Source organism: Frieseomelitta varia, unplaced genomic scaffold, assembly GCF_011392965.1.
Source record: "Frieseomelitta varia isolate USP_RPSP 00005682 unplaced genomic scaffold, Fvar_1.2 scaffold_342, whole genome shotgun sequence".
NCBI lineage: Eukaryota > Metazoa > Arthropoda > Insecta > Hymenoptera > Apidae > Frieseomelitta > Frieseomelitta varia.
Window position 1 is genome coordinate 187,897 of NW_025110082.1, and position 21,676 is coordinate 209,572.

Below are 21,676 nucleotides of genomic sequence, written 5' to 3' on the forward strand. Positions count from 1 at the left end.
GAAACAATTATAATTCCTACAATGATGAATCAAGCATGAAGCTTGAAACCATATATTGCTTGTTACATTTGTTACGTCAAACTGATCGTTTTAATACACACATAGTTAAGAACAACAGCGAAAGACTCTTTATTGAAAAAAATAGAGTTTATAATTCTGATGCTTGGAAAATTTGAAAGTTTAAAGCAATAAGAAGGCAGCTGTAGCGTCTAAATTGTATTTATTGGAAGAGAAAGTTTCGTATTTAAAAATGCAATGTTTATCAATTAATGTATAGATGGATTGTGACGAATGTTTTATTTCGATTAATATTTGAAGCGCTTGGAAACGTTTCGAACCCATCGCTAGTTGCGGGATGGGAAGATGTTGTCCATGGAGAGAGGGCACATTCCATTGTGGATGCGCATGCGCACATTCTGATTTGCGGCACCCGCGCATTCGACCGCGTGTAGCCAGTGTTGTTGAGGTTAACTTCTTTTGGTTTATATCTGGAAAAAATTAATCTCAATGCGGAACGTGAACCGCAACTGTGCGTACCTTCGAAAATTAGGTAAGCAATCTATGTATTTTTCATTAATAATTTTCACGAAATACTGAGATTCCATGTTTCTTCGTGCGGAGTATAATATTATAATGTCTCGCTATTCGCCATGCGTTCGTTGCAAGTGAAAAATGGAGCGCCTTTTTGATTTCAATCTTTTCAAAATCTTCTCTTCGTATTTATAAGTCAATTTAATATTAAAAACAACACAATGACACGTGAATTTTAATTAAAATCTTTTAATAGAATGCGCCATGATTCTCTTATATCTTCAAAGCTATCAATCATTTTTCTTATTCTTTTTTCGTTTCTTTCAAGTTTGTATGTTTCTTATGCTGTACATACACGTAATTAGCGAATGTTTATCTTTTTTGTTGTGTTGGATTTTTGGCACTACACCGCGCACAATCTAGTAGAGGGAAGCTTCATCGTAGGCATAAAACGATTCTCCAACTCGCGGCGCTCTCTTCAACTTTGGCTCACCCGTGTTGAATGTTAATACGTAGGAAACGGTAGCCGTGACTACCACCATGCATTATACTTGAAAGTAGTTTAAGCGCAATAAAACATTCGTCATTCTCCTAAGAGGTTGCTGGTACCGGTTGTAGAAACACGAGATAAGTTAATATCATCCAACTGTACGTTATTACATTACTTACGATTCTTATTAAAATTTTTTAGAATTTTCGAAGACTCCGCAGACATTATGATTTTTAATTTACAAATACATTGACCAATTGTAAGTTATTTCTATCAGCGTTTACATCTCATCGTGCAATTGCGAATTTTTATGAATTTTATCGAACGAGAATTCCATAAATTCCATAAATCCTTTAAATTTGAAAGAAATTCTTAATTTATAAATCCGCTGATAGATCTCAGATTGCGATATAAAGACTGATTGTAATTAACAATGTTTATAGCCATCGGTTCGTCGAATCGTTATTAACGTTTCAACGAATTACATTCTGCGTAACATCGTCGTTTATTTCCGTTTGATGGATATACGTTTGATAGACCCGCGATTAAAGGAAATGTATTCTTCTTTCGTTTAACGCAAGAATGCAGAACGTGTGTATGCGCGGTCGAGTATTCACGATATCGTAATTCACTATGTATATATTATACATACGTGTCCGTGGAAACCGCATTGTATAGTTTTGTACGTCTCGCACCCCTCGCTTCTTGTTGCCTTGTGCCTTTTGTGTGTTTGTCCTGCGTAAATATCGGCTGTGCAAAATACTTTTCGAGGCTACGTTGGAGGCCGTTTGTGTGCCAGGGCAAATAATATCCAGGCATCTCTTTAGCCGACATTTGAGAGGTCGTCCAAACACCTTTTCACCTCCTACATCAAAGCTGCTCCAACTATTCCAAGTATTCGGGGGTTCGAAATTCGAATTTGGTCGACAGATTCTATTTCTTTTTTTTTTTTTTAATATTATATCTAAGCATTTAATCTTTCTAATTCATTAAACAGTTGTGAATCTTTCCCATCTAGAATTTCATTGAGAGGTTGTATTTATAACTTTTTTGCCATTGATGCAATCAGGATCTCCATATATAAATTATTTTGGAGTATTATACATGTACGAGATGTATTTTTGAACAGAACTCCAAATTAATTAAACAGTCGGATCCTAACTTTGGTTCACGAAAAATCTGCTATCTGTGTCACGTAGTGCTTCAGGCATACCACTGTGTGCGAGATTAACCATACAATTAGACCAGAACCGTAATGAATGATATCGCAATCGTGTCAGGCTAGCTTCGTACGCGATTGCCAGTAGTCTCTTTTTGAAGAAGATCCTCTGGACCATTCTCGATGAGATGCACAGATCGTGACCTGCAATTCGAAAATAACAAAATTGCATTGGAGGTTTTAGTTTTAGTTTTTGACTTACGTAATATAAATTTGACGATTTTTTTTTAAACAATTAACAAGAAATTTACATTTCAAGAAATTTACATTTCAGCATGGCTCCACTTATACATATGTACATATATACCTATATAAACATACATGAATCGATTCGAGAAGCAGAAAAATAACTGGAATCGATCAGACATAATAATCGATGGCAAATATTCAAAATGATCCGACAGTTCTACACGTATTTTTTTCGAAATCTGAAAACAAAAACTGCCCGAGCATTCTTTCTCATTTGTTCTCGTTTTTTCTTCCCCCGCCGTAGTAACGTTTCTGTCCGAAGTATCATTTCGATTTTACGAGCAGGCTGGCCTGTAATCCATCATTTCTCTAGGATCCACTTAAAGTTCCAATCCAACGATGGTTCCTGGAAAGCGGTGTGTACAGTAACCGTGATCCGTGATTCCACCGACATATTTTCACTTCTTCCGATTCCATTCTGCCCGAAAGAAAGTAATGGCCACGCTGATGGTAGATTCTACCGGTGGAGAACACGGGAGAAATTTTTCGCCTTGGAAAAAGTTGAGAGTCGCGCGTCCATCGAGATCGTAAATTTCTTCAGAAACTGTGGAACAATTTTCAATCGTCGTTCCTCGCGAAAGGAAAAATCGAACGATTACTTTCATTTTTTTTTTCCTTTTCATTGGTCTCTCGGTTCTTCTTCTTCTTTTTTTTTACGATTATTGAACGAACGGCACGGGCAGGCCAAATGCACGTACCAAAAGCAGCCGAGAATTCCGAGCCATTTTTCTCGAGGAAATCACGAAGAATGTGGTCGAAGGCGGAACGCGCAGGTGCTCCTGGTCTCCCCTTCTCTCTTTCTCCACGCATACCCAGATAGATTCCGCTTCATTCCTTTGGTTCCCTTTCTTCCATTCCTCCTCCTCCTCCTTCTTTCTCTCTCTTTCCCTGTTTGTCTTTCTCCCTCTCCGGGACAACCTTTCTGCCCAACTGTAAAAATTGTCTAACGCAGGTCTAAATATTCGGGGGATACCGTGGGGTGATTATAATTCTTGGGCTGAGGTTACCTCGAACGAAGGAATGCCGAGGGGCGGCTAAGACAAAGCGCCATCTCCAGCTTCGCCCTTTATCTCTTCACCAGTGGAGATTAGTATCTATAGTCGGACGACAGATGGTGGTCGGTAGCTACACAGTCCAGATTCTATATAAAGTCGGGAACTAGCGGAGAACTTCTTATTCCTCATTTTTTTTTCTTTTCTTCTTCCTTTCCTTTCTCTTTCTTCGTCGTTTCTTCGTCGTATCTTGTGCTCTTGTGGCTCTCTCTCTCTCTCTCTCTCTCTCTTTTTTCTTCTTTCTCATTTCACGCTTAATAATTGATCTTTGAATGTATGGACCAACGATCGGATCTGTTTGATCGAACGTAACAATCGACAATGCACAGCACTCATTCATTACTCGTTAATTAGTATTTCGCGTCAAATTTCGTACGTTAAGATTTCCCACTGACTGTAAAAAATATCGTTACTCTGAAAACCAAGTGTAGGAACTCTGATTCTGCTCCCTTGGCAAAATAAAAATAGACGTAAATGCTTTGTAGCCACTGTACAGAGAAACGAGTCTCTCTCATTGTCTCAGCGCTCTCTCGTAACATGTCTCGTGCGTTAAACGAGGCGAATGCGTTGCGTACCAGGAATGCCCCGAAAAAGAAGGTAGAGAGGCAAGGAGAGAAGAAGAGAAGAAAGTTGGGGGGAGGGGGCCGGAAATTTATGAGACACCGCCGTGAGCTATTATTGCTCAATAAGACGCTTAAATATCTGATAACAGTACCGGTAATCAGTGTTCCGAAGGGATCGGAAATCGGGGCGGTGTACTCGGCGAGGTTTGGCCGCGCGAGACATGCTAGAATCGAGCAGACCGAGTATCACGGTATGCCGTGCTAACGGCTTTTGCGAAATTTTCGGCACGGGACAGCTGATGTATTCTGGCTTAATACATGCTTTCGTACTCTCGTAACGGCAGTAGTTTCGTCGGTAGGGGCCAGCTCGATGGAAACGTAATCACTGAGGAGAATATTGGCCGGGCCAATCCGCCTGGCCAACCTCCTTTTTCTCGTATATAAACTTCCAATTTCTCGAGAAATTCGCGATGGCTGTTTTGGTATATACGCGCGCGCATCGGGATGTCCGCGATTATCATAATTATATCCTGATGCGATGAGTCATACTCGCGTCGAGTGTGCTCGTAACGCATGAGCCAAGAAAAAGAATGGAGAATGCGGATCGTTTCGCGATCCCAACGTTTTGAATCATCTCTCGCACGAAAACCTGTACGATCGTTCTTTCGTTCCCTTTATTGGTTAGATATGGCGATCATGAACGTTTGCACTGGCGTAGTTACTGTTTCTTAACATCGGAACATTTACTTGTAGAATTATTCGGTGAAATATTGGGTGATGTTCGTTGCTTCAGGTTTCATCAGAAATTTGTTATTTCGTTCGTTTTACGATTCATGTTAGAACTATTAAATTCGATGGATTTAGTTAAACTCAATTTAGCTTAATTAAAATATATATTAAAATTGTGAACTGACTGTAGATTGAATTAAGTTTGATGAATTTAATATTTTTATTAGTAATTTATATAGATAATATTGTTCTGCAGACAATGACAATGGACGGAATTGAGATCATTTACTATTTGATCAATTTCGATTTTTCGATTGAAATCGTTGTACACGCGCAGACGAAACAATTTCGTATTTTTGAAGTTAAAAGTGGATCTGACGCGACAGGGCTAGATTCGTTTTGGAAATTTGTTTATCGAGAGCAAAGAATGTGGTAGCTGTTTGAATTAGACGGAAAGATTAAGTGAACAGTGGTGTTCTAAAAAGATATCATGTCGATAAGACACGAATTTCATGAAACGAGACAAAATTCATCGTCTCGTTGGAACTAGATTCTCGGGATAAGTAAAAAAAAATAAAGATTCGACGTGTGCAAATAATCACGCAAATTTCTTTCGCTTTGAATTTGCTTTGAAATATTGACACGTTTCGAGAACCATGGAATTAGATTCGGAAAAGAAGGCAAACACTTCGGGTATTACCATTAATTTACGAGTTTTGTTAGCAATTTGCCTAAAAGAACAAAAAAAAAAAAAAAGAAAAAAAAAACACACAGACCGTCGTGATTCATTTTTCGTTATTTGATCTGCAATGACGTTTCCAAAATTCTTGCTAGGAACGAGTAGATATTTGACAAACGGAACAGATAAAACGTGACAGGGCGTTATATAATATCTTCATATTCTCGCAGATGTGTGTGTCGAAACGATTTTCTTTTAGAAAAATAGTAATACTAATATTGTCCAGTGGTTCACGAAGGTATTTGAACAGCGTGTAATTTTTACACGTTACCAATGCCCGTGCATGTACGTTTTGCGACAATCAACGATTCGATCGTTCGAGATTCACGATGAAATGTAAAACGGCATTACACGTAGTACGTTCTGCACTCGCGGAGTAGGATTTACAGATGGCCGTGTCGGACCTGCATAATCCTCGTGCACGATCCATAATGCATCGATGAGCACCGCCTGTGCCTGATCACAATTTATAATTTATTGCCAAGTTACGAAGCATCTCTTGCACGTTTCTTTTTCTTTTTTTCTTTCTCTCTAGCCTTCCCGAGCACGTTGATTGTTGTTCGAAGTCTGATAGTTGGCAGCTCCTCTCTCGCAGAGCATGCCGTGGAATTCCGTTGATTTAAATGGCGCTCAAGGTTCAACCGCTTCGATTGAATTTACGTTCGTGGCTTTCCTCCGCGTCTTGTTATTTACGTGCGAATATTATGGGCGCTGAATTCCTCCGCGAGCCTCGTTTCGAGCCTGATCAAGATAAGCATCGTTCTTTTCGTCGTTTAAGGATAGATATGAGACTAGGTGTACTCGCGAAGGTATTCCAACACTTGTTGTGTTGTACGATTGTGAATTTTATGTTGCGCGAAACGTTTTGAAATTTGTGTGTATATCACGTATGCGTGATGAGACACGGGATTATATTGCAAGTTATTTACTGAAAATATAAACTTGACAGAACATTGATATTTAATGAAGAAGTAGCATGCGTACGCAGAGTACTATACTATAGAATTAATGTTAAAAAATTAGTACTATTTCGGTTAATTAATACAACAAGTGACTGATCTACATGAATGATGTACGATCTTTACGTATTTTAAAAATACGATCTTGAAAATGATTTGCAATCAGGGTTTTCCGATATTTCAAGATGCAATAGTACTCGAACGGTTCGTACAATTTAGAGTTAATTCTCTCTGTTGTTTATAATCTTTCATTTATATAGTGAGAGTTCGTGTTCAGATAATAATGATTATTTAATTTTTCGAGTATTAATTAAGATTTCATTTCTAAAAATGGAGTTCCCCACTGCTATTTCATTTCTCGATATACATACATACATACATACATTTGGCATTCACGGATGAAACATTTATTAAACTGACTTAAAACTGTTAGACGCTCGAATTTTGACAAAAAGTTGAGTTTCAGTTGAGTCAAAAATCTTCTGGTATGTACTTGTCCTGGGTCAGATTAAAAATGTTTCGCTGCACAAGTCTCTTCAAGTAGCCCTTATATCTCAGCATATCTGAGCGCCACTTAAAAACACGCGTATATAAGTAAATTGTGATTTATGCTTATTCTACGATTCAAAAGTATTCCGACATTTGTTTATGTGTGTTTGACAAGACATAATTTGATTACAAAATTGTACACTTCAATAAAATCTACATATATACAACCACCACAAATCAATCGCACTAAGCGAATTGCTTGCAATTCATTCTCCCGCTACTGCAAAAAATGTTTTACCTCGGAGATTTTCTATATTTTCTGCATATTTCGTGTGTATTCTATAAATATTTGCGCGTTTAAAATTGTTTTCTCGTGAAATGCATAAAAGCTCGCAGTCTACTTACAAGCGGCAGCGTGTGTGAGCACTTTCCTCTTCGTTGTCGAGGTAATTTACATAATCGAAAAATTACGTCGAATGATAATTTCGTCGGTGTACACGGTATCCGATCGTGGATAAAATCCATTCGGAGTCACACCGGTCCGGCGCTGATTTCACGTTGCCTTCGAGGAACCTTGCGAGTATCTCCAGTCCAATATTTTTCGATACCCGCATGGCGTCCGTTCGCCATATAGCGTTCGCTGTTTCGTCGCGCGTATTTCGCATAAATATCGAACGGCGGAGTGTAAAAGAAGAAGAAAAAAGAAAAAAGGAGAAAGGAAAAAAAAAAATTAGCGCTTTCGTGCGGCAACGAAACGTTCGTTCGAATATATCTCGCGAGAAAGTTCACGCGAAAATATAATTGGACGTGCACGCGCGTACCCTAAGCGAAATAACTTACAAGTGCCACCCCCTCCCGTGCTCGCCCCCTCGTTCCTCTCTTTTTTTCCAAGAGCCAGCCGTCTTTGATAAGAACGATTTCTCAGAAACCCATCGTGCGGGCATCTCTCAATTTATGTGGTACCATCATTGATATTCCGTCGAGGAGCACGATTCCTCTCCTCGGGTGAAGTCAGGGAAGGAACGTACCATAGGAAAGGAATTTATGCGAAGGGCTTGCGGTGTTCCGACCTTCACGGTCACGTTGCTTCAACCGGACCTCAAACCGCACGAAGGTTATCCCGAACAATTCCACGCCTTGTCTCCGACTGGCAAGGGACCGGGTCACATACAGAATAGAACGAACACTATTGTGAACTGCAGCACGGTGCACGCGCGCGTGCGCGGCGATTTTTATCGCGGTCCGCGCCAATACAAAAATTCCAACCGGCTATTTAAAGCTGCTGTCCCATTGTTGGAAGTGTTTCTTTCTTTTTTTTTTTTTTTTTCATCCTTCGTCCTTCTTCCTTACTTTCTCTCATTTGTTTTGTCTTTCTTCTTCTTTTCTTTTTCCGTTTGCTTTTCCCGGTTCGACGTGTCGGCCGACTTCGGCGATGGCGTTGAATGGGTCGTTCCTCAATTGGACATTTTCATAATCGTGAGACATTGCTGAAGATAAAGTCAAGTCTCGGCTACGTTAGGAGGTTGGCATCGATTTATAGGAAAACGAAAATTTCGCTTTCTTACGAAGTTTTGATCAATCGCAATTCTTTAATTTCGACTTATAGCTTTGGGAATAATAATCATTGTTGTGAATGTGTTTATGTTCATTATGTTCATGGAAATCTTTTAAAATGAAAAGTATGGCTATGATACGAAGAAATTTGACGGGTGAAATAAATCTAAATTGTATGTGAATTTAAAATGAATAAATCTAAAATGAATGTTTCATAAAAATTATTCAATAGATGAGACAGTATTTTATTTGAATTACATTCCATTAGTTAGGCTAACAGTGGTATGAAATTTGCACAAACGTATATTATAAATAGACTCTTATGTTATATGTTTTATGTTAGCAGAAAGATAATAAATAAAGTAGAAAAAAAAAGATGTACGTATACTAGGTACATACATGGATGCATAACTTTCAAGTTACGTAGCGTAACTTGGATTGTTGCGGTTTTTATGCTTGGTCTCTGCAAGGTGTTGTTTTAGAGTACGATAAGTATTCATGACGTAAAAAGGAATTTGGGTTGAGGAGATACGGGTGCGTTTTTATGGAGATTACTTTGTTTGCAATTTATTGGTCTACTAAGACACTTTACTTAAAAGAATGCGAGAACAAATCTATTTGAAAGCACACAGTCACAATAGTACGTAATTATATTGAGTTTTTTTTTGGAACACATTACTTTTACAACGAAAACATTCTGAAACGTAAATTATTCTGTAAGACAGACAGATACACCTATATTACGATTTCTTTTAACCATTAGCACTCAACACTGCATTATCAAATAAGCCTGACAATGTTTAAAAATTCATTCCATCAAAGATCCTATTGCTATCCTCAATCACAGAACCTCACAGCTATATTTTCATTTATTCTCGTACGAGCTGAAAAACTCTTAACCTTTTAGCTGCGAATGACGAGTACACTCGTCCTGGAGGAATGTGAATTTTTTCTATACTCGTCACTCGAGAAAAGTACTCACAATTTGTTACTTAAATTAAATTGTTTTGTGAAAAATATTTGTATATCTTAGAATATTTCGTCACTAGACTTGACTAGTCCTTTTCAAAGTTCATCTCAAAATATTTTCTTGCCATCAATATTAATTAAGTTAAGCAGTAAAGTCATTTTGATTTTTCAAAAAATAGAGCCAGTGTCATTTCCTTATAATTCAATTTTACAGCAGCTGCACATACTCTGTGTTCGACGAGTATAATCGTCGTTCTAGTACACACTGTAGTATACACGCTTTCAAAAGCGGCACCGCAGCCACAAGGGGTTAACGAGAGTAGAAAGGCCTCGGTTTCAGAACCGACGATTTCAACCCTCGTCCTTTTTCTTTGCCCCCCCCTCGTCCGATTACAATTTCAGATCGATTCGTACATCAATGAGCGGACATAAATCGCTTTTACCGTAAACAGTGAACAATGGACATGGCGATAAAAATAATCCGTGGTGAAGCTCGGAGGCAAAGAGTGGTCCCCGTTGCACGCGCACTCTATACAGACACATACATACATACATACATACATACGAAGCGAAGGCATCTCCTCTTTCTGAAGGAAGGTATATACGCGTCTTTCTCGGTAGAAATGGCAAGGAACGCGAGAACTACTCGTTATGCATCCGAGTATCGTGGATAGGGGAGGGCCGTGGACGATCGGGCCTCGGAATCGTCGTGGATTCTGTTTCTTCGTTCTGCTCTCGACGGAGGAAAGAAACCCGCTGGCAAACCCGATCGTGGCTCGAACGGGTGTGAATGCCCGTACGTGCCAGAAACGAATAATGAAGCCGCGGTACGATCCACGATAAAACCTGATGCCGTTGGAACGCCACTCACGTACGAATCCTTTACCTTGTACCCGATTTGCGAGCGAGCTGGTCAACATTGCCGTGTCTACGAGCCAGGTTGCCCCGTGGCTCCGATCGTTTCTGCCCTCCCCTCCCCTCCCCACCCTCTTGCACGTACATATCGTGTGTCTCCTCCGTACAGACCGCAGCCACGGATTGTGAACTTTCACGTTTCTATACAGAGTGTTCCAGTTCTTTCTGCCGGTATGATTTATGGATGTAAATGAGAAAGGAATTTCACGTGACGCGACGAGAGTAATCGAAGGTCTGTTAGGAGGAAGTTAGACGCGAGCGTACCGTGTGTTTCATATGCAGAGCGGGGAAAGAATTTTATCCATAGGGTTGTTTGTAAGTTAGGTTTTCGAAAACCTTGAAACCTCCACGAGTGAGAATTTCGAGAGTTTAAGAGCTGAAACAGCGTCGAGAATTTTCTTTATCTTGCACGATATCTGTTACCGCGCGATATTTGCTGTGGTAAGAAAGGTGCGACGGTCTGGTATTTTTTGAGACTATCGACTTTTATCATGTCGTGTGCGTAACTTCACGATCGTATAGAGTCTCAAGTGAGCTCAGGTAATGTGACCTCAGTTGCTGCTTTTAAATTTTAATCAAACGGCATCTTTCACTTTTGGAGAATAATTTCTCGCGATTTTCCTAAACTTGAGAAATCTTTCGTCGTGTCGTTAAATTTGTACGTGTGTCTTTATTTCTTGCACGTCATAAATTTCGTCGTTATTTCTTTTATTTGTCTGCTATACTATTATAATTCTTTTATTCGCGAGTAAGCAAAAATTGGGGTTAGGTGTTCAGATATTGGATCTAGAAGTCCTAGAATTCCAGTTGCTCCAAAGTCATACATGCTTCGTGCTTGTGCATTGACTGTAATATTGAGAGCACTAAGATTTCCAGAACGAGTTAATACATGCTAATCCAATTACGTTCTCGTTCGTACGATCTTTCCCCACACCTGTTCGCCAGATACGGTTCATAAGGCGTTAAAATAGTGTTGAAATTAACTATCGTTCGAGTTCGTCTGACGAACGCGAGAAATGAAATATTCACGACCCGCTCGAGTGATCGACAGAATCGATGCAAGGGATCTTCAAAATTTTGCTACAGTTTTGCAGAATAAAACCTGTTATTACTCGTTCGTTGATCATTTAAATTATTTGACATTAAGTAAAGTTATTTAATGTCTCAAGGGAAATTGAAGAAAACCAGCGGTTTCATTTTTTTCTTCATTTAATTACGAATACTTATTCAGTATTATGGTCATTATCTTGCAACAGTCTGTATAATATGGCAGTTAAACGGTGAAACTTCGTTAAATGGACTTCATTTATTCAATCACTGTTCGATTAAATGAACTCTTGCTGCTCGGGCCCACTTGTTTGAATTCCTACGAACAAAAACATCACCGTGGAAGTGGAATCTCACATTACAATGATATTGAATGATAATATATTACATAACAAACAATCATTAATAGAATCTTCTGCCACATAAATTCCAATGATACAATAAAATAGAATTATGTTATTACTCTGTGCTTGAACTTCAACCGAACTTCGACAGCAAACCTGCAGCAAAATGCAGAAAATGTTGGATAGCAATGCAGAAAGAAAAAGTCGCTGTGTTTCAATTGTTCGCGCGTGGAACGAGCCGAATAAATTTCCTAACAGCACGCGGCGCCCCGTTACGTTGCTTTCTCCGCGGCTTTCTTAAAAATATCTTCGTCCTGCCCCCTTCTCCCCCCCCCCCCGTGTGCATGGAATTCGAGCATCCGGCGATACCGGATCGGACCGTTCTCCCGTGGGCCGATACGGGCCTGTCTTCGAATTCAGCCAGCGTAGATCGGCCACGTTCGCGATGTCCACCCACGTAGCGGCCGGTGGAAACGGAAAAAGAAGGCGGCGAAGGCATGGTAGGGGGATGGGGGTTGGAAGTTTGTTACGCGAGGTATCATCCGCCCCGCTCCTCGAAAGGAAAGAAAGAAAGAAAAAAAAAAAAAAGAAAAAAGAGAAGAAAGAAACAAATTCATTGCTCCTCGCGCCGTTTTCCACAGCACGCGGTGTTTATTAACGGCGCGCTCGACCGCCCTACGGGGTCGCGAGTTATACGACGGAATTTATACGTACTTAAACGCGCTATTATCGTCCTTTGCACGAGATCGCGTGGGCGCGCGTGACAGTAACTGCTGGACTTTGCGGGAGGACGTAACGCACGACGCACGCATTCGAAAGTCCACGCCAGTCCCTCCTCCAGGAGAGGAGTCCGCTCCACCTTGGACTTTATTCTTCTTTTCTTTCTTTTTCTTCTGTTCTTCCCCCCTCCGCATCTCTCGCGAAAAGCTCGCGTGCATCTCGATAAACCTAACGAGATTCCAGAAGAATTCAGAGTGCCTGGCCGTGGTTAATGGCCGTGGTTAATACGTACCTTGAATATCTTGCTCGTGCAACGCGCGGAATGTAAATTTCGATAATGTCAGCGAGCGGAGCCACCCGATCGGGCATATTCGATCGATCGTTTATCTTCGATATCTTCTCTCTGATATATTCCACTCTTGCTACCTTGTTGCGTTATTATATAGCATTCCTGCGAGATTAGATTAACAGCGCGTGTCTCACTTTCAACGACGTGCCCTTCTTTTTTTTTTTTCAGTTTTAATACCGTGGCAGGACAAAGACACTGTTACTACGTCGAGCTTTTTTTATATAATAAAAGCATAATCGAGGCAGACTTCCTTTCCTTTAGTCTTGTTCATGATCTTGCGTTGATGCGATATTCGAAGTTGGCATTTTAAAGAGGACTTGATTGCCTCTTGATATTTTGGATCTCTGGTGAACAGATAAAGATCGGGCATGATTTTTAAATTATGGAACAATGCCGGGAATGTTTCGGATGACGCCGGCTCTAGCATACATGAAATATTCATGAGTGATATTCGTAGCATCCTCTCCCGAGTATCGAGAAACTTGGTTAGCCGGAGCCGGTGAAAGTAGACATAGAGAGGGGCCAGGCGTGCCGTTCTACACGCGTACACGTACGTTTTTAAATAATAATGCGACACTCGGTGTCAATGCACCGCGGAAACACTTTTCTCGGTTGCGTGTGTGCCACGTAGGAAATCAACGTGAACGCGTAAACGTCTTCTCTCATTCATAAACTCTCTCGTTCCCCGTCAAAATCGAAGCACAATCGCGACGGAACAATTTCTACTGAATAATTGTAACTTGTAATTTAAAATATATTTGAGCGATGTCTTCTGTTTTTGATTTTTAAATCGTAAGATGCTGTATCTATATATACACACACACACGTACATTTGTAGATTACGTTTGAGGAAAGTTGGACGTTTCAGTGGACCCTTTCTTTAACCCTTTGCGCTGGCAACTGGTTCGTGGACCATAACGAGTGACCGAACCGTATGCAATAATTCGTCGCTTTCTTTTTCTTTTTTAACTGTCGGTATATCACTGGATATATAGAAATAGTATATACTATATTATAATATATATACTATAGAATAGTACTATAATATATATACTATAATAGTACTAATATATATATACTTTAAGTATTATATATATATACTATAATAGTACTAATATATATATACTATAAGTATTATATATATATACTATAATAGTACTAATATATATATACTATAAGTATTATATATATATACTATAATAGTACTAATATATATATACTATAGTATATATATTCTATAGTATAGTATTATAATAGTACTAATATATATATATATATATATATATACATACTATAGCATACGTATTCTATAGTATAGTACTATAATAGTACTAATATATATACTATAGCATACATATTCTATAGTATAGTACTATAATAGTACTAATATATATATACTCTATAGTATAGTACTATAATAGTACTAATATATATACTATAGAAGAGTATATACTATACTATAATATATATACTATAGAAATTATTAAGAAGTAATAGACTCATCATTTGTTTTGCCTGAGTTACGTTTAAATGTACTTAAAACCGAGAGAATGTTGCAATTTAGGACAAAAAGGCACGTCGTTCCAAAGAGAAGTTAAAAAGAAAAGTTATAAGATTCAGGGTCTTTCGTGGTATTAATCCAATCCTGGACACAGGGTGCAGTATGCACTCGGAATGCAGCTCTCAAAGTGGGCTGCTCTTGGCTATCGGCGTGCATCGTGGAACTTGGCTACCTGGTGAAAGTACCTCCACCTTCGTAGCGGTCTGCGTGCGTGTACATCGAATGCGTGTACAAGAATTGCGCGTACACGTTCATTCTGGCTCGCGTATGTACGTGCGCGGGCATGAGGTGAGATACTGCCAGATAGCGTGGCACGTAGTGTCAATGTACTCCATTGTGTCATCCGTCACGGACTGTGAGATAACGTGGTTTCCGTAGCGATGGCTATGACCCGACCTATCGTTTCGAGGAAGAGGAACAATCGTTGTAACAAATCGGAGAGAAAAAAAAAAAGAAAGAAAGAAAAGAAAAACAATCCTTTAACGATCGTATCGCCTTGTGGTATTCACATTTGAATTCGTGAACACCATACCGTATTTACAGTTCTTGATTGAAATTCTGATTGATCGCCTGATAAGATGGAAGTAGGTAAAGAGGGGACACAGAAACTACCGACTGAATCTTTCGCTCACGTTTCGGAGCGAAACGTTAAAAATAGACTATTCAAAATTGAATGTATAATCTTCGATGGATTAAATTCTATCAGAATCTGAATTTCTAATAAATGGAGTCGAGTGGGGTGACACGTTCATGCTCATGAATAAAGATTTAAACGTTCTAATAACGTTCGTTCGTATAAGAGCAAAATTCTTCTAACTAATTTCTTTTGAGATATCTCTCAAAACGACGACCTACTAACTCATCTTTTGCTTTCTCGAGATCGCTCTAGAAGCTTAGTAGTTCCACTTTGGACGTATCAATTAAATCTCTACAAATCCGCGACCGTCCGTTGCAGTCGACGAGTTCGTTACGCGCGACGCGAACTAGTCGATGAATATTACATTCCTGTCCGAGTTCCACGTCACGCCGGGATATCGGGATCGCGACGTAAACTGTTACGCCCGGGAAACTGTTACGCCGTAGATTCCACGTGAGAGTCCAGGCGAATCCAGGGAACGAACCGTTCCGACATCTTTTACCCGAGCTGACCGATTAATGCGCGCGTTTACACCGCGGTAGGCGTCTATGGTCTAATTAACATGGTGGTACGGCATGCTCGAAGGTGCGATTATCTCCGTCGGAAAGCCAGAGATAGGTTATATCTATCTGTCAATTTATCGGCGTCTGCTTAACGCACGTGTACCAACACGCGAGTAACAACGCCCACGCGTTGTACCACCTTTCTCCCGGTAACGTACGCGTACGCGCGAGGCGCAACTTACACGCCCGGCGAGGCATAATAATCGAGGCATAACTCCCTCATACCTGGTTACTTTACGCGACAAGCGAGTGCCATTACTGACCTGGGCCTTATGCAACGAGCTAACGCGCCGTGCCGTGTGCTCGCCTTACTCGACTCGACTCGACGCGACGCGACGCGACGATCTTTAGTTATCTCTCCGCGCATTCCTCTTGCTTTCTAGGCGTGGATGCAAACCACCGTGCGCCGCCAGGATCTCCCCTGGAAACCCTTTTGTTCCATTATTTATCGCCCGGTAACGCCGGCGTGCACCTTATTGGCGCCATTACTTTGCAATTAGCGTTCCTTAACGTTGCGCGTTAAAGGGATGTATCTACCATTTTGTTTATACAGGTTCGGGCCGGTTGATTAACTTGTTCGTAGGACGTAATGGACGTTTGCCGTCCGATGCCACTTACGAAATGCTCCCGTTTGTTTACAGATCCGTTTCACGAAGCTTCTGTAACTCGACGTTCCTTTTCTCCCCTCGTTTTCTTTCTCTTTCTCTCTTTTCTTCGTTTTTTGATTAACGTCGTTTGGCAAACTTCTCGAAACTGTCTTCGACGGCTGACAAAGGTTGTTAAATTTCAACGCGTTTCTCGTGAACGAAGGAATCTTCGATTCGTTCGGTGCCATTTTTTGCTAGACTACGATGAAAGAAATAAGAAAGAGAAACTATACCCAGAAGTGGGAAGAATTCGTTAACGCCAGAGATACGTGACGAATTTTCTGGTCTAGAATTTGCAACTGTACAACTCTTTAAACCACAGTTGCGCTGGCAACTGATTGCGGACCATAACGAGTGACCAAACCGTATAAAATATAATTCGTCGCTTTCTCTTTGAACTCGTCGGTGTGACATCACTGGATAGAAATTATTGAAAAGTAATTTAACAAATTTATTATTTGTTTTGCCTGGGTTATACTTAAATATACATAGAACTGAGAAAATATTGCAATTTTGGGACAAAAAGTTCTCGACGTTCGCGGCACGTCGTTCCAGCGCAAGAGGTTAAAGAACCGTTTACAGAAAAATGCACGTTTAATCAAACAGACAATTTTGATAAGATTAACGGACGCTCTAAGTTTGAGGACTGCTTCTCTACAAAAATAGAAACTCTGACTTACCCTTTTCTCCTCCATCGAAATCCATAAAACATCGTGATACAATAGGCGCCTTCGCGAAGGAACATAAATGTCGGTGGCGCGTTCTGTGGTCGTAATTGAAAGGTATAGAGAGAAGAATAGCAGTCGAACGAGGGATGCTAAGATGAAGGAGAGTACGTTTGACCGAAAGGACATGATACCTGCGTGGTTTGCCGATGGCGAAGCGACCACGGAGCTCCAGGAATTTGGCTTCTTCCTGGCGTCGTACTGTCGTCTGGCTCATTTTTTTCTGTTCCCTGTGTATCTCTCTCTGTTATTAAATACGAACGTCGTTACACGTTCACCGTGTGACCGCCGTATCCGGGAACTATCAACCTAACAACGGTCTCATCTGCGGCCGACTGGCCTAAAAATAGTCGGTGGTCCTGCCGTGTAATTACGATATAATTGGACTTGAGAGGATGTAGCCCGGGCGATTTAATCCGACTCTCTTCTCAATCGACATATGTATACCAGTACACAAAATACCTGGTGGATTCGTTTAGATCGTAACTTGAACTTCGTAGTAACGAAATCGGTCGTTCTCTGAAACCAGCATCGCGCGTCTACGAAAAGAAGCTTCTCAATAAAAAAAAAAAGTTCCACTGAAGCTTTTTACGGTCGTTTGAAATTTAGACTGACGTCACGTCTATTTACGGAGAATACGTCTGTGGAATGCTCGTTCAACATGTTTTGTGCCAAGTGTCGGATGACACACTGACAAAAGTAAAATATTTATAAGGTGAAGATGCTGTTGAAGCAAGATACGTAAGCTGGGGAGGAAATTGCAATATCTTTCCTCCGTTAACATTCAAGAGGATATTCCCTGCGTTTCGATCTTCCATGGTTCGCTCGTTCGCGAGACTCGTAAAATGGATCATCGTAAAAACTTTCGACTTAGCTCCACACGTCACGCGTTGTGTCATAAAAATATCAACTCGATACGGATTCGAAACGTACACGCGCAACACGAATACCACGAGTTAGCCCCTCGGTCATTGTCTCGTCGGGATTCCTCCCGCGGAATGAAATACGGTTATCGTTCTGTCATGTTGCCCGCTGAAGAAGTTCCAGTCGTTTAACCGTACGAAACGTAAATTTCAAATGACCAGCGCCAGCCTGTAGCTCTGAGGTATCGTCGTGTCTACGTGTCGGTCGACTCTGTATAATTAAGACGCACTTAAGCCGCGTTCGTTAATTTCGCTATTAGACGTACATTAAGCCGGCTAATTGAAGTATTACATCTTCGGAATGCGGCGCTGCCTGTATGTGTGTGTGTGTGTGTGTGTGTGTGTGTGTGTTTGCGTGTATCTGGCTGCGTTAATTGCCTGCGATAAAATTCGTTTTTCCGCGACCAGGCTGAAAACCTGATTCGAAGAGCCGGAGAAAGGTGTACTCTCTGGCTGGCCAATTTGATACGCGGAACCTGGCGTGTATTTTATGTCGCGTGAAGGATTTAACAACGAATGGTCCCCATCTGCTTTGAGGCGTACGATCCTCGGAGTGCATTAGGCTCGCGGAGGTACCAGCGTTGCCGGCTGAACGCAGATTACGCGAGTCCATTTGCGCGTCGCGAGCTGAACACGACGCTATACTAAATTCCTGGTGACGCGTCCCGGATCCCTACGCGTACGTGGTACGTAGATATACTGCCCCGTGGAAAATGGATGAAGTAACCAGGCATTCACGCCTTCTTTTTGCCTCGCGATATCTTTGATTCATGCGGCTGTGTGCCCTCTCCATTAGGGGCACGATAGGTGAAGATATAAAAAATGCCTGCGACATTAGTCGTCGACCAAAATCAGTTCGTACATTCTTTGCAACGTGCTGAATCATTCACGCTGCGAACATATGTAGATCTTTTCCGACGCTGCGACTATCAGAAGCGTTTCGAATCTGGAGGATTCGTCTTCGTAGCTCTTATCGTTCTCGATGTAGGAAGATAGATTTCGGATTCGAGTAATGCAAGTTAGAATGATGATAGTATTACCACTGAATTGCAATTCTTATGTATTAAGAAATTTCTAGAAGATAATCGAGTCAGCATGTTACCACTATATCAACCTACTTGCGCTGGCAACTGACTGCGGACCATAACGAGTGACCAAACCGTATACAATAATTCGTCGCTTTCTCTTCGAACTCTTCGGTATGAAATTATTGGCAAGTAATGAATTTATTATTATCATTTGTTTTGCCTATTTTGTTTCACTTAAATATTCTTAAAACTGAAAGAATATTACAATTTTGGGACAAAAAGTTCTTGACGTGCGCAAAAGGTTAACAAGAGCAGGTTAACAACACCAGACTGTACTTTTGATTATATCAGTTGGTAAAATTTCTCAACTTGAATTTTTCCGTATGATAAAACATCAACGTCTTCGCGCAAGGAATATCTGTTCTTCTGTCTTCCCACGTAAACAGCGTTTAAACAGTTTTTAACGAGCAATCTGTGCGTTCGCGTGCATTCACACCATTAGGCTCGACCATTGCCCTTTCATTCCCCCCCCCCCCATGTTAAATATTTATCCAACGTTAATTGCGTTAGCGTATAGCTCAATAAATTTGGAAAGATGTTAATTTCTTCTCGAGCGTGAATTCCTCGCTCAAGGCTGCATTAAAACTCCTCTAAGTAGTTATACATCGTTCGGGTAATTATATCCACCTTTCTTATATCACTTTGTATTTGTACTTCACTTTTTGCATGGTTTTCTCCCTTTTTCTTCGTCTCTTTTTTTCAGCAATTTCAGCAATTTCAGCTTCTGTCTCTTTTTTTTTTTGCCATTTTATTATCTGTCACGTTCGACTTGTTTAAAATCAAGAAAATATTTATTCCACCGTGTCGTTATAAATGGTAAATAAATCAGTGATATTGTTCGATTCGACAGATTTATATTTCTAACGGTATGCACGATCTTGATATTGCACATGCATGAGCATGTGTCGTAAATGTGACCGATTACAGCAACAGTTATCGGCTTATTAGCAACACCGTGGGTTTAACGATATATTTTATATCGTGATGTCGTGTCGTTCGTTCGTCCTTATCTATAAAATTTTCTTGCTGATAAAACTCGAGACCTTCCAATGTTCCCTTTGTTCACTTAAAAATGATATTTTCATTCTTGCTTCCTTCAAAAATGACCGAACATGCATACGTCATCAATCTGCGTCTCGCAATATTTACAATTTGTAATGTTGATTTAACATTATGATATCAATATCTTTTAATGTTGAACTTCAGATTGTGGACTATAAATTTTACTAAATTGGTGGAGTCGAGCTATAAATCAATAATCCGAATGATCCATAAGACAATTAATTAATTTATTAGTAAACTGCAACAAATAATTCAGTAAAACCAATTTATCAGAGATATTTCACGCTGAAACATAAATTGTTACACGAGATTACTATCTGATTGATACAAGTTGAATGTGCTCAACAAATGCATTAATGAATTCCAATATCCCGCTACGATTTTACTTGTCAACTACAAATTTTATACTGTTTGATTTATGAAACAAACGTGATTCCAATTAAAGTCGCGCGATCTGAATTATTTTTAATTATTAATTTCACATTAATTTAAATTAATTTTAGTTATTACCTTTCGCTGTAAACGAGATGTCAAAATAGCATTCTCGATGTATAATTGCAGCATTGTACAATGTATGAAGCATCGCGAAATTTTCTCACTGGCGAAGTTTCTCACACCGAGGAGTTTCGCGATCTGGTTATTCAGTTTCAAGTATGGGCAATTAGCATTTTATACGCGCGTTCAAACACGAGAGTCCCGCGCAGTTCACACATTCACACGCACGGTACCGTTAAACAGTAACATCTTCGACTTCGTTGCGCATTCTTTTCACTTGTACAATTGTAAAATACTCACGTTTATTGCACGACCGTATAAAACGCTCCTAGTTTGAGTTATGAGTGGTATTCTTTGGCTTTGTGTATCGCGAGCTTGACTGCCTGACATTTAAATAACGCGCGCTCGGAAGTCATTAGTCGCTGTCTCTTTTATCTCAAACATGAATCTACCAGTATCCAACGTAATAATAAAGGAATTTTCAATATCCTCGGGCATGAAATCTATATTTTCAATTCATCTAAAATCCTCTTCAACTCGACCTTGAATCGTGCATCTCGAATTTAGGTGATTTATTAGTTATAATTTTGAAGAGTATCTGTGAGACAAATTTCGGTACTGTATTGTAGAGATATAATACAAATAATGTTTATTTAATGAAAATAATGACAATGGAACAAACAAATAATCAAACAAGACAAATTACCTTAAAACAACACGAATTAACAATTCGAATACAACTCTTTTAACAACACAATTGACACTTTTTAACAGTTCCCTTTCTCGACTCGGTTTTTCAAAACTCTGGTCATTCTAAAAATGAAAAGCGCTCCATGCCTACGTTGGACTTCTCGCATCGCATTTCATATTTTATCATATTTCTATTGTAGTGATTATGATAATTTAAATTTATATCACAACACTACAAATAAATAATAACTCCGTAATTAATTTTAGTAGTTTATATAAAAATATTATCAATATAACAAAATATATAATTACTAATAATAAATATCAAATAACGAAGATTAAATAATGAAAGTTAAATAACGAATGA

At 39.8% G+C, this 21,676-nt stretch overlaps 2 protein-coding genes across 6 annotated transcripts in view; one reads left to right on the top strand and one right to left on the bottom strand.

The window, feature by feature from the left end:
• Positions 1–21,676, top strand: part of LOC122530430 (protein expanded-like) — a 133,074-nt gene that overhangs the window by 1,446 nt on the left and 109,952 nt on the right. Inside the window, exon 1 of one of the 2 annotated variants that reach the window (XM_043657363.1) lies at positions 453–550. The exons of the other annotated variant lie outside the window; for it this stretch is intronic. The gene's annotated coding sequence lies outside the window, so the exon portion shown is untranslated. Of the gene's footprint in view, positions 1–452; positions 551–21,676 lie in introns of those variants that run through there. 2 annotated transcript variants of the gene reach the window in all.
• LOC122530437 overlaps positions 369–21,676 on the bottom strand; it is a 27,433-nt gene continuing 6,125 nt past the window's right edge. Inside the window, exons 1-4 of one of the 4 annotated variants that reach the window (XR_006306990.1) lie at positions 18,620–18,634; positions 8,371–8,373; positions 1,674–2,384; positions 369–488 (exon numbers count right to left, since the gene is read on the bottom strand). Coding sequence is in view for 1 of the 4 variants with exons in the window: in XM_043657389.1 (XP_043513324.1) it covers positions 1,986–2,035; positions 2,184–2,384; positions 3,188–3,299 (363 nt within the window). In the remaining 3 variants the exon portion in view is untranslated. Of the gene's footprint in view, positions 489–543; positions 2,385–3,187; positions 3,643–8,370; positions 8,374–18,619; positions 18,635–21,676 lie in introns of those variants that run through there. The other 3 variants (XR_006306989.1, XM_043657389.1, XR_006306988.1) reach the window with 3 other exon arrangements.